General features: G+C 32.4%; 1 protein-coding gene and 1 pseudogene across 8 annotated transcripts in view; both read right to left on the reverse strand.

Annotated features, from left to right (window-relative positions):
- Positions 1–3,718: 3,718 nt before the first annotated feature.
- LOC140988100 (disease resistance protein RGA2-like) lies at positions 3,719–7,358 on the reverse strand (annotated as a pseudogene).
- A 1,896-nt stretch (positions 7,359–9,254) lies between these two features.
- Positions 9,255–13,248, reverse strand: part of LOC140987895 (uncharacterized) — a 26,017-nt gene continuing 22,023 nt past the window's right edge. For 3 of the 8 annotated variants that reach the window (XM_073456628.1, XM_073456625.1, XM_073456626.1), the window contains one exon: positions 9,255–9,617. In XM_073456628.1, the coding sequence (XP_073312729.1) occupies positions 9,559–9,617 (59 nt within the window). In that variant the 3' untranslated portion in view covers positions 9,255–9,558. Of the gene's footprint in view, positions 9,618–10,318; positions 10,388–10,586; positions 10,611–10,692; positions 10,947–13,248 lie in introns of those variants that run through there. The other 5 variants (XR_012177236.1, XR_012177230.1, XR_012177238.1 and 2 more) reach the window with 5 other exon arrangements.

Here is a 13,248-nt window from a genome sequence, read left to right on the forward strand (position 1 = left end):
GAAAAGCTAATAATTAAACTACCACATGAAATAAATAAATTTAAAGAAAAAGATTTAAATATTCATACAATAAAATCATTTTAATTTAAATACTAGAATTATGCATGGCTTATACGTAGTCTAATTTACGGGTTCTACACAATTATTCTCAAGAATGATTAAGAAATGAATTAGCGTCAGGGTCTCCACATGGGAACTGCTCGACGAAAACTCTACAATGCTCAAATCAGCTCTATCCAAAATTAGAGAAAATATGGAACTTGTTTAGAGCAAATGAGAACTACATATAGGATACTGATTAGCAAACCATAGAAAATGAGATGAATTTCACTACTATATATTAGACAATGTTATGATTTGAATTAGAGATGGTAACAGAATTTTCCGAAACATGATAAGATATGACAAGTTTGTGGTCCTAATACTGTGAATAATAATAACTGATAAATGTTATCTCCCCTTATAGAATTAACAATTATAGACTGATCAGTAACACCATTGAAAATTAGATGAAATATCAGTGCAATACGAATATGACATGTATATGAGATGTCTATAATATGTTTTGAGCTATGTTTTGCATTATGTCTATCCCTTGTCCCGACCCTTGTTGCGAATATGAGATGTCTATAATACGCTTTGAGTTATATACATACATACATAAAGAATTTGCAAACACTACCTAAATATTTGAGGCAAGGGCAACTTATGTTTCAAAATAATTTTTGTTGCAACACATTTTTACACAATAAATGAAAATGTTGTTCTCTGATTTAATAATTCCATAACATCAACATATACTCGTGCACACAAATTTAAACACAACATGTATTTTACAAAAAAAATAAAACTTAACTAGTTTAATGTGTTAACAATATCTAAACGCGATTTTAAACATAAACTCATCCTAGTTGGAAAAGTGTATAAAACTTGTAACCTTGTACTGCCAAATAATTCTATTTTCAAAAACAAAGTATTCAAGTGATGTGTTGTGATTATGAACTTTTCTTTACAAAATTTAACAAATTTGTAAGGAAAAATCTCATAATCATTTTTTAAACATTTGTAAACACCACTTCTTGTGTCGAGGTCTGCCTGAATGGAAAATTTTTACTCATGTAAATTGGCATGCTATAAATTTTAGTCATATAACTTGTCAAATTTTAATTTCATCCAATTACTTAGAATATTTTTTGTTTTGGTCTTCTTTTTTACCGGAATTCATTTAACGTATCTAATATTATTTATTTGACATCAATACTCTCATACATGACTCATATGACAAAAATAAATCTCATGTTATATGGTACGAAATAAGCAATATTTGTTGGGTTAGTGGTTTCGGGTGAAAAAAGGACCAAAGAAAAAAATCCAACTATTAGATGAAAACCAAAATTTGATAAGTTATAAGGCTAAAATCCAAGACATATCAGGATTGTATATTAATATTTGATTATTTGAAGATATTGTAGAGTCGATTCTAATCCACATTGCAGATCCATATTGAATTTTGCGTCATAGAAATTAAATTCTATGTTACGATTAGGTAATATACAACAAGTATTCACAGAGTTTGATTGTGTATTTGCGATGATGATTTATCGAACATCACGATTTTAATTTATTGGTGCCTGAATTTCAATTATCATAGTTTTTTATTTTAAGGAAATAAATTATCTTATGAGAATGTATACATGATTTATCCAATGTGTTTTTCATGTTAATCTATATATAAATCTTATTATTTTCTGGAGGAAATTCCTCTAACTTGTTGCCACCTTAACTAATCCAAAATTCATTCTCCACCAAGCATTTTAATTTGCTGCATCTCCAATCGGAACCACAACATGATTTTCATGTCATTTCATGCACTCTCCTTTGAAATTTAGTATATAGCATATTCCTCCTAAATAACCAATGTTTCCTTGCCGATTTGATTACACAAATTTCCAATGCCAACATATGATAGCGACAAATATCAAAAGAGTCGAAAGATCTACGACCATCGGAAATGCTCACATTTCTAATGGAGATACCAAATATTATGCAATTTTGGAAATTTAAGGGTTCTTGAGATATATAGTTACATTTTTAAAATTTTTTTTTTTTTCGAAGTTGCTGATCAAAGATGGTACATGCATGCTAGTTTTCCATGATATTAATTGGAGGGTATCGGAATTTGTAAGTAGGTTTTTATTATTATTTTCATATATTTTATTGTGATTTTGAAAAGATCTGATTTTTGATACAAGAAAATTTGAAATTTTCGTATTATTTTAAGTTACGTGAAATTTCTGAAAATCTAAGTTTTGATTTTTGATTTTTGCATTGAATGGAATTATGAACCAAATGATAGAGATACATATTTTAACTACTCTTGATTCCTTATTTCTGGAATCATCTTTTAGATGAGTAACATATATGAGATTGATACCAGTTAAACCATCTGAAACATAATATAGTTCAGTGCACTTAATATGATATAAGGTACAAATAAGATTATTATTTATATTATTGTTCATTAATGAAATATTTTGTTATTACGACATGTCACTTACCCACTCATCCCTTTCTAGAGATCACTAAGAGCGATAACGATGGAATTTGAGAACCATGAACAAAGTTTTGGAGCTGGTAGAATTCTTCCAAGATGACTTGAGGATTTTTGTTACAATTTATTTAGCTTATTTTGTACTCCATATGTCTCAAATATTTAATCACTTTTAATATTTAATATTATTTTATTTATTTATTTTATCAATCTATCATTATAGTTAAATACATTAACTACTTTCAACTAATTTTTATCTAGTTAAAACATTCATTAAATATAGGTAAATTGAAAATATCACTTTAAAATTTACTTTTCCAAGAACTCTCTTAATCTGTTTCAAAATACACACAAACCTAAATTTATGGGACGGATATAGTAATATATTGTGTGTGATTTAAAAATTACCCATTCAGTTTGAATAAATTTGGACTGAGGATTTGAATTCAAAATCTATCAAAATTCTTTCATTCAAATATAGCCTCGAAGTTACAAATTAATCGAATTTTGAGGGATAATTAATATTTATGTCCTTATAGTTTTTGTCATTCTTTCTAATTTTGTCCCTCAAGTTCTGCTTATGCTAATTATATCTCTAAAATTTTATATTGTTTCCTGATTTTGCATCAAGTATTAGTTTAGTATGAAGAGTTGACGGGTCGAAGCACGTGGAGAGCACATGATTTCGTTATTTTATGTCAAATTGAACGATTAACATCCATAATCTCGAATTTCATCATGCTATTGTATCCTTAAGCTAATTTTAGAATTTTGTCCCCCAATCAAATTTAAAACTAAAAGTAAAAGTTTTTGAAACCCAAGATTATATATAATTCACGATTGAACCGATAAATTAAAGTTGCTAACTTTCGAAAAGTTTATGAAAGAACAAAAAAAAAATATTATTGAATGTAAAGTCAATAAAGAAAGATCTTGTTTATCTATAGATGAATGTGATTTAAAAATCTTGTATATCTTGAAACCACGTCCCAAACTTAAGACATTGATGTCACATAGAATACAAGTCATTCATAAGAAGAAAAGCTTTTTTAAAATGATTAAATTTTTAGATATTATTATATAAAATTTTACAAAATTAACTATAAAAAATCAACCATTTACATAATAATAATAATAATTGAGATGTAGTACTTAAAAAAAATTAAAGAAAGAATAAATTCAACAGCTGTTATATTTCACAATAAAGTTTGAAAACATTTAAAGTAGACAAATACCTACACATATCATTTCATATATGTTACCTGTATAAAAAAAGAAGCACATAATTAGCTAACAAGAATATTACCAAATACGTATTTGTGAGATTTTAGACCACCATTTGATTTCTCGCAGCCATCACTTATATGAATCAAACACCAATACTGATTTTAGATTCCCCAAGCCAATGACGTCAAATGTTACTCATAAACGTCCAAATGGGGAATATGTGAGATTTTAGGCCAATCTTCACCCTTTGATTTCTCGCATCTCTTCGCTAAAATTGGACTGCAACCTCTTATCTCAAGATTCGATAGTGATTTTAGATTCCCGAAGCCATCTGGCAATGAAGTCAAGTTAAGACAATGATGAAGAATAAATGTTGACAATGACTGCAGATTCCCGATCCAGTCAGGCAAGGAACATAATCCTGAACAAGACTGTATCCCCAACGTTCTAAGGGCACTCAATTGTTGAATGCTCTCTGGCAAACATTTGAGCTCTGGACACGAATGTATCGCCAATTCATCAAGGCTAGTGATGACTCTTTGTAGCGGCCCAGATAATGGATCCACTTTCTCGCAATGTATGAATGATAAATATCTCAGGGAAGGCATGTTTCCCAAAATAGCTGCTGGAAATCTAAGACTATCGCACTCATAGAATCGTAATTCCTCTAGAGAATTGAAAAGAACATGTGGAAAAGGCAACCCGATTAATTTGGGGCATCTGTCTATGTCTAGATATCGTAAGCGAAGAAAACTCTCATGTGAATTTGGTATAATCCATTCCTCCAAGTTAGGCATTTTCGATAAACTGAGCTTTGTCAATGCAACAAATGAACTTTTTCCATCACCACAAAATTCACCACCCAATCTTTTTATAGAATCCAAAGTAACAAGTTTAAGAACCTTCAGAGCGGGCAGCTTCCCGAGGAGTGGAAGGTGTTCACATTTTCTGCAGCTTTCCAAAATGATTTCACTTATATCAATAAAAGCTGGAGCAGACATCCAATTTGGGAACCTCGAACCTTGGTAAAACGAAATGTGAATCTTCCCTAGATTATGATGGGGTTGGATACCCTCTAGAGTCGCTTCGAAATGTTCCATGGAGTCCTTGTTTGCACCACTTGTCCAAGATAAATTCAAAGATTCCAGGTTCCGCTTCGTAATCATGTTGGCAGCTTTGACGTCTTCTAGGTTTCTCACATTTTCAAGTCCTCTCATGCTCAACTCCCCTCCAAGATTTAACTCCTTCAGCTGGCTGATTTGGTGTGCTGAGTCTTCACCCACAATGAAAACACTTAGTCTTTGCAGGGAAGTTAACTCTCCGATTCCAGGTGGAGTGCAGATAAGTGAATCATGGTTTTCAATTTCCACGAACCAAAGATTTTTCATGTATTTCAAATCTTCAGGTAACTTGCGAAGCTCGTCTGTATCTGTAAGTTTCAAGGTCTGCAGGTTGTGGAGACGAGTAATGGATTCAGGAAGCGTCGTGAGCTCACTGCATGACACTGAAAGGAACCTAAGATGTTCCCATTTGTGAACAAACTTTAGTAATTCCTTTTCCGTGAAAAATCTCATGTCCAACACTCTTAAATGTTGTTGGGTTGAGAGAAAGGAGAACAAAAATTTAAAAGAAATCGAATAATCAGCCAGTTGAATAAGAGAGTGCAAAGTATCCAATTTCGNGAACCTAAGATGTTCCCATTTGTGAACAAACTTTAGTAATTCCTTTTCCGTGAAAAATCTCATGTCCAACACTCTTAAATGTTGTTGTTTTGAGAGAAAGGAGAACAAAAATTTAAAAGAAATCGAATAATCAGTCAGTTGAATAAGAGAGTGCAAAGTATCCAATTTCAGTGGTTGGAGCTTATCCCTTTTCATTTCAATCACCTCAAGTGATTCGAAGCCACCTGACAAGTGACGAACTCTTGGCGGAATTTTCTGCACAATGCCATAAAAAAAGTTATAAGTTTCTTGTCTCATGCCGATTCTGCCAAATCATGCATTAGATCATGCATTTTACATCTCATTTTCCCTATCTCGTGTTTCTCGACATCTTGCAAAAAGGATCTCCAAACCAATTCTTTGAAGATGAACTGGCCAATGAGATACAAGTCCTTTTGGCCTTCTTCGTGAAGGAAGCCATTTGCCATCCATAGTTGTATTAGCTCGTCCCTATCCATCCAACAATCCTTGGGAAATACGCAACAATAAGAGAAACACTGCCTCATTTGTGGAGATAAATTGTCATAACTCAACATCAATACAGGAAAGATGTCGTTTCCATGATCCAGTAGATTCCATGTTTCACTTTCATTAACTGCCAACCATTCGCTTTCGTGGCTTTTAAATCGCATGAAGCTCCCTAGAGCCTTTATTGCCAAAGGCACACCACCACATTTCTTCACTATCTCCCCACCGATTCCAACTAAGTTTTCATCTTCTGTTCCACGTGCAAATGCTCTTCTCTTGAATAAAGACCAAGAATCGGCATCTGATAAATAGCCAATTCGGTGTGACATGGTTTCATCTGTAGCCATTGTTCGAGCAATTTTTTCATTTCGAGTTGTTACCATAACCCCACTGCCTTTTGACCCACATCTTAATGCTTCTTTAAGAGGATCCCACAGACTTTGGTTTTCATTCCAAACATCATCCANGTTTTCCCGATTCCTCCCATTCCCCACACAGCACAGACAGAAAGATCATCTTGATCAGTTATGTCATGGAGCAGTTTCTGGACTAACATTTCCCTCTCCTCATCTCTTCCAAAAATCTCCAATTCGTTCACCAATGAACTAGTCAGTCGGCTCTCTACAACTCCAACTTGATTGTTCATAACACCTTCCCTCAAATGGAACTTAAGTCTCTCAACCGCTAAAGCATCTAATCTTCCCCTTGTGTCCTTCACTTTTCTTGCTATTTTAATACGAAATAACAACGGATTTCTTTTCGAGAAAAAAGAAGTTAGTGTAGTTAGATATCCAAGCTTACCTCTTTCAGAAATCCATCTTCGTCTGAGGCCAGCGGTAGCGATCTGGTCCAGTACGTCATCAGCATCGTATGCAGCATCCTTGAGCTTTCGCAACCAGTTGTGCAGCACCTCGTTGTTTCTTTGCTTGACATCAGCGTCTTGAAGCACAAGTTGGATTGTTCTAAAAACACTTTCAAGTCTCTCGAGCTCATCCTTTAAGCCCCAAAGGAGCATAATCTCTTGAAGCGCCGCTAAGTTCAAGTTTCCTATAACTGTTCCCACAAGTGCTGAAACCAGTGCTTCCGCCATAGTTAATTTCTTGCAATGAAGTGAGATGGGAATTATGAAGCAGTACAGATTGAGAGGTAAAGACGATGGAGGGGTGAAGATGAACATATATAGACAGGGGACATTATTAGCTGATATTCCATTAAATTCAAGGCAAGAAAAGAAAAGAATTTGAGGTTTAATGTGAAATGCGTGTTTGGAAAAGTAGAATTTGGATGGAAGCAAATGATATTCTAGGGAAAGGAATAAAGTGGTCAACAAATTAATCAAGGATAGTATCAGCCAACACTGCTGGGGAACATTTTTGTTATGTTCATATTTATGACTACAAGTAAGGAATAGGGAGCCATACTAGTTAGCCATGAATAAATTATTCCAAAATCATATTTTTTTTAACTAGTTAGCCATGAATAAATTATTCCAAAATCATATTTTTTTTAAAAAAAATATTTATGACTTATATTTTTATGTATCTTTCTTATTGTTTATTTGTCTATTTTTGTCGGTGATGTTTCTTATCTTCTATTTCAGTAACTGACCTCAAACAATTAATGTTTTCTTTCATATAACTTATTCTTCATATTCTCTCCATGTTAGTGCAATTACTTTTAAATAGTAATATATGTTCTTTATATGTTGTAAAACGTGATATGGATTTCGAATATTCATCGACATCACTATCTAGTTTATATCATTTCAAAGAGAGTGATTTAGTTCAATATATCATAAGTAAACAATACAATAATTTATTATCTTCGCTCCGTTACTCATCATGTTTGACAATAGTACTATAGTTATAAATGTTGATGCAATTGTAGAATTCTTGATAATTAAGACAAATTAGAGGTAAAAATTATTGTAGATATGAATATAATCATGTGAGATATTTTATAGATTTATGAAATTTTATCTTTATAAAGATGTTTTCATATTGAAGAATGCAATTATTGGCTTCTCAATCTCAATTCATGTTATATTATTATCTCCCACCTATTGAAAAATCATCCTTCAAGTAATAGACTTATAATTTTTTTTGCTACTAACTGATTGTTAATCACACTTAACTTCTTTTCCTTCTTCTTGTATTAATTTATAATCGAGAAAAGAGAGTTTTGTACTATAAATTTTATCTAGTGCGATGTATAACTTTAATATATAAAACGAAAAATTCAACAAAGAAATATGTTCCCCCACAAAATGCATCTAATTATGCATAAAATTCCAAAATCATATCTTCTTACATTAATATTTAACTAACGAATAATAATTCTGAAATATTTATGCTGACGTCGTTCAACTCTTGAACCCAACTTAACTCTAATACTTCTAGCATGTGATTGCCAATGTATGAATTCAAAAATAGGAAAGTAATCACTTTCACAAATACAATCAGAAAATGAATATACAACTATTCTCACTAATTATTTTTTTTAAAAAAAAAAACTATACTCACTAATATATATATATATATATATACATACTTGTCTATGTATAAACAATATGCTTGTATTTTTATTTTATTGTTTGGTCAAGATTAGTCCTATAAATCTCCTCACTGTAGCATATATATATATATACATACTTGTCTATGTATCAACAATATGCTTGTATTTTTATTTTATTGTTTGGTCAAGATTAGTCCTATAAATCTCCTCACTGTAGCAAATTGTTCCATTTATGTGCCATTATTTAACTTATATGGTTTCTTTGCTCTACACATTTTCCATATTGGTACAGTTTCCATATTGATACAGATGTTCAGTTCTCCATTTTTTCATGAAATTTCTTGCATTGAACTAACTGGCCACAAAGAGTTGGATCGAAGGTGGTGTTGATATCTCTTTGCTAGACATGTGGAAGTACAATGTGTGAAACTTGCAGTTCTAGAACAAATCTGATATTTATTAATGGACTTCACTTTAAATGTTTTCTTTATCTTATATATAAAAAAGCATAGATTACGAATCGACACTCACTAGTAACTTGAAGAAATTTCAATGGCCGGAGGTAACGCTCGATTTAGCTTCCGCATATTTGTTTATCGTGTTTATATATGTTTAGAAACATGATTGTGAGGCCCATTTACTCTAACGATAATTAATGATCAAACAATAATGGTTTGATTTAAAACTGCAGCGGAAATGGTTTAAAAATACTTTAAAACGGACCTCATGGCCTAGAAAAATTTCGGCATGACCTCCCCGTAAGCAGGACATCCCGAAAAACTCAAGCAGCATTTTATATCAAAATATACTCCAACTAGAGTCATAAAAACAAAAACCAAAGTCAACAACCTATAGCCGCACTGGCCAGGACTAAACAGAAATTAAAACTTACCACATACTCACCAGATCATAAGAATCATAAGGTCAACTCAGAACATCACAAAAACAACCAAATATCATTACAGATACACGGGGCATCTCCCCGACAAATAAACTACAATACAAGACTGAAACAAACTCAAGACATACATATAGACTAACTGGGAAACTCCACTGACAGAACCAAGCAATCCAACCTCAATCCCGAGCTCCACTGGCGGAACCTCGGCCTGATGCTGCAAAACGACTCGGGAGATCTACCATGGTGCCCAATAGCAACCACAGCAGCCCCCCCAGTAAACAACTGAGGTTAGGATTCTGGTATGAAACAGTTCAACAATAACAACAATAATCATAAATCATGCATAATCATATAGTAAAATGTAATATGCAATGCATGAAAGGCTCAACGAATAATCGGGATAACAGGAGCCAACAAACGGTACGATAACAACTGGAATAATGCTCGAGCAACAACACAGGGGAGCTACATCGTCATGCAACTAAACCGCCCTGCCAAGTATGCGAGGTATGCCAAGCTGTGCTGAATAACACCCCTGACTCGGCCTCCATACAGCTGATACGCTATAACAGGATGGCACAACAGAACGAACTAGATGACACAATCCCAGCGCTCACCTCAAAAGGCTGCACTAACCACGGAATTGTTCAATCACATCTACGGTTTCATGTGTATAGGCCTATCAGCCACACAATGATCCCGAGATAAACAACAGTGCCAGATAACAACGGATATCAACAATGGGCTAACAAGAACGATATGGCTCAACATGAATGTCATAACTGTATGTCCGATGCTAAATGCCAATAATATGTCATAATAATAAACATAGATCACAACGAAGGCATTTAACAATTTATAACAGTCAGCAATTCATAAACACAATCCATGTAACACAGAATGACAATCAAACATAATTTATGTTTTACCGTTGTATGTTACCGAGCTGTAACATACCTAAACCGACTCTAAAATCACAACAAGCTCAACTTTAATCTCCTCGACCTAACAATGATAAAAATAGGTTGAATAATTCACAATTCGCCAATAAAACTAAATTAATCCAACTTATTGATTTTTAATTATCAAAACTTAATTCCCAAATCAATTTCAACAATTCTGAAATTTCAACTAAATAACCGTAATTCTCCAAAATAATCACACGATTAGCTCGATACTAATTCACAAACTCTTCGATTTATACCTCAAAGCTCTCCAACGATCGAACCTACAATATAAACCCAATATATACGTCAATATAATGCATTAAAATCGACAAAGCGAAATTAAATCGAAGCGAGTAAAATTACACTTCGGGGCAGCCTACTTATGCACCGAAAAATCTGGAATTGGATCCAAAAATTACCAAGATCGAAGTATAAACTAGTCGCTAGCGGTCCAATGTTGCTACTCGCCGGAAAAGACACCGGAAAACACTATTCACGACCAAAAACCGAACTGAAAACTAGCTGGAAAATGCAGGAACAGCAAGGTAAGATTTAAGCTTCAATTCCTTGCTCAAAATACTCCAAAGAACCAAGAAAAACCAGGCAATAGCTCACCTGAAATCGAACAAGAAACTTGAACAGGAACAGCCATGAAACGGGGTTCGATTGGGGCTAAAACGAGCATCAAAAGTAGCGATTCATGGTTTAAAACGAAGCTACTGATGTAAGGAAGAAAACCCCTCAAACCGTTCATGATTTGGACGCCGGACGGAGGAGATATCGCAACTTTCCCGCAGCTGCTACAAGTGTAGCGAAAATGGGGTTGATGGAAATGGGTTTCTGATTTCTTCCTTTCTCTCTCCACAAGATAAATTGTGTGTATGTATATGTATATTTAGTTACTAAAAAATAGTAACACATGCTCAAAAATCCCGGTTTTGCATTAATCTTGCTCCCGTGTGTTATTTAAACTCTATATGTATTTTATATCGTTAAATTCTCAGATATTCTAAAATACATATTTTTAACACACCTACAAAAATTATTTGGCATAAATAACTATTTTAATTTACCACTCAATAATTATTCTAATTATGCCAAAATTACCGGATAATTAATTTCAGGACCTTACATGATTGTGTTGGTTTTGAGAAAATCTCTAACATTTGATATCAGAGCCGTGATACCTCTGCCTTGAAAATATTTGTTTCATATCAATAACTTTAAGAAATTATTTTTGGGAGTTTTGCATAAGAAACTTGAAATTTGAGGACGGACGTGATAATATTAAGAAACTTACCTGAGAATTTTGTTCTCGCTTGCACCTTGAAGTCTTGAAAATGATATTCAGTTTTCTTATTTTTGTGAGAAAATATATTTTAAGACGAAAGTTTCTAAAAAATTTTCTGCTGAAGGAAGAAGAAGATGCTTCAATATAATGAAATGGTTTTCACGTGAATGAAAATTAAATTATCTGCATAATGAATGAGAGTTAAATGCAATTGTAGGAATGATTAAATAATTTTTTTTAAAAAAATTAATTAATTAATGCGAGACCCATAATTGATGAATACGGGATCTACAAATCAATTGTCGATAAAGAATTTATTTATTATTTAAATAAAAATAATAATAAATAAATAAATAATGATTAATGTGTTATTAATTTATATGTATAATTCGGTATACATATTGCATTTGGTCAAATAATTTGTACACATTAAAATAATTTCAAGTTCGACGTAATTTCTAATATATGTTTAGAAATTATTTTTGCATGTTAGATATAATGTCAAATATTATGGATAAGTGTTTGATGTGTACATGCAAATTTAATATTATGTTTGTATTTATTCTTGAAATTTAAAATGCAAATAATATTGAAAAATAATTGGTACATAAATATTCACATTATGTTCATATTAAATTATATAAAGTTGATTATAATTTGAAATGACATATCAAGTAAGATATGAATATAATATAATAAAATAAAATATTTCAGATGTTCACAAATGAATAAATGATTTTCACTTTATTACTAATCTGATAAAAGAGAAAAACTGATAAGGAGCTCACATTTTCACGTAAATGTGATCCTTACTTTATCACTACTGTGATTGAAGAGAAAAACTGATGGGGAACGTATTTATTCATATTAAGTAAAAATGTGAATATAAAGTTATTTAATGAAAAATTTTGACTTATAAAGATTCACATAAATATGGATAATTAAGTTGAATAATAATTATAAAGGTGACATAAGAAAACATGATCTGGGAGTTCTTCATAGATCGATTTAAATTGCCTTGACTTGTGTGGGGACCCGGACGCTAATCATCTTCTTAATCGTCATTGGGATAATTGGATCAATGTAATTAATATGGGTCTACAATTTTTTTTTATATATATATAGTGCGGAACGTAATGGAATCAATCTAATTATACATATCAGTATAATAGTACAAGTCTTGTACAACAAACATCAAACTCAAACTAAGGTGTAACAACTAAATGTCAAGTGTTCCAAATCCTATATACATCAAAGTCCGAAGTCTCCACTCTAATCACGATCTCTCTCATCTTCTTCCTGACCCCGATCCTGTCCCACCTGTTGCCATGCACACATAAAAACACGACAACAGCCGGATAATTCCGGTGAAAAATACATCCCAGTATAAATCAACAAAACATACAATCATATAATCGATATAAAAGCATGAAACAAATATCAATCACATGTATTAAATCTGAAAACATAAATCGATATAAAACTGTAAATAACTCGTGACTCTACAGCTCAGACGAGACTCATTCCTAGTCTAGGGATCCCGGTTTCCAGACGTTGGCATACTATATCGAATCTCAGTAATAGAAGTAAATCCACTCCTAATCAAACATCGATATAAACCAAACATC

Source organism: Primulina huaijiensis, chromosome 11 (genome assembly GCF_012295235.1).
Source record: "Primulina huaijiensis isolate GDHJ02 chromosome 11, ASM1229523v2, whole genome shotgun sequence".
Classification (NCBI taxonomy): domain Eukaryota; kingdom Viridiplantae; phylum Streptophyta; class Magnoliopsida; order Lamiales; family Gesneriaceae; genus Primulina; species Primulina huaijiensis.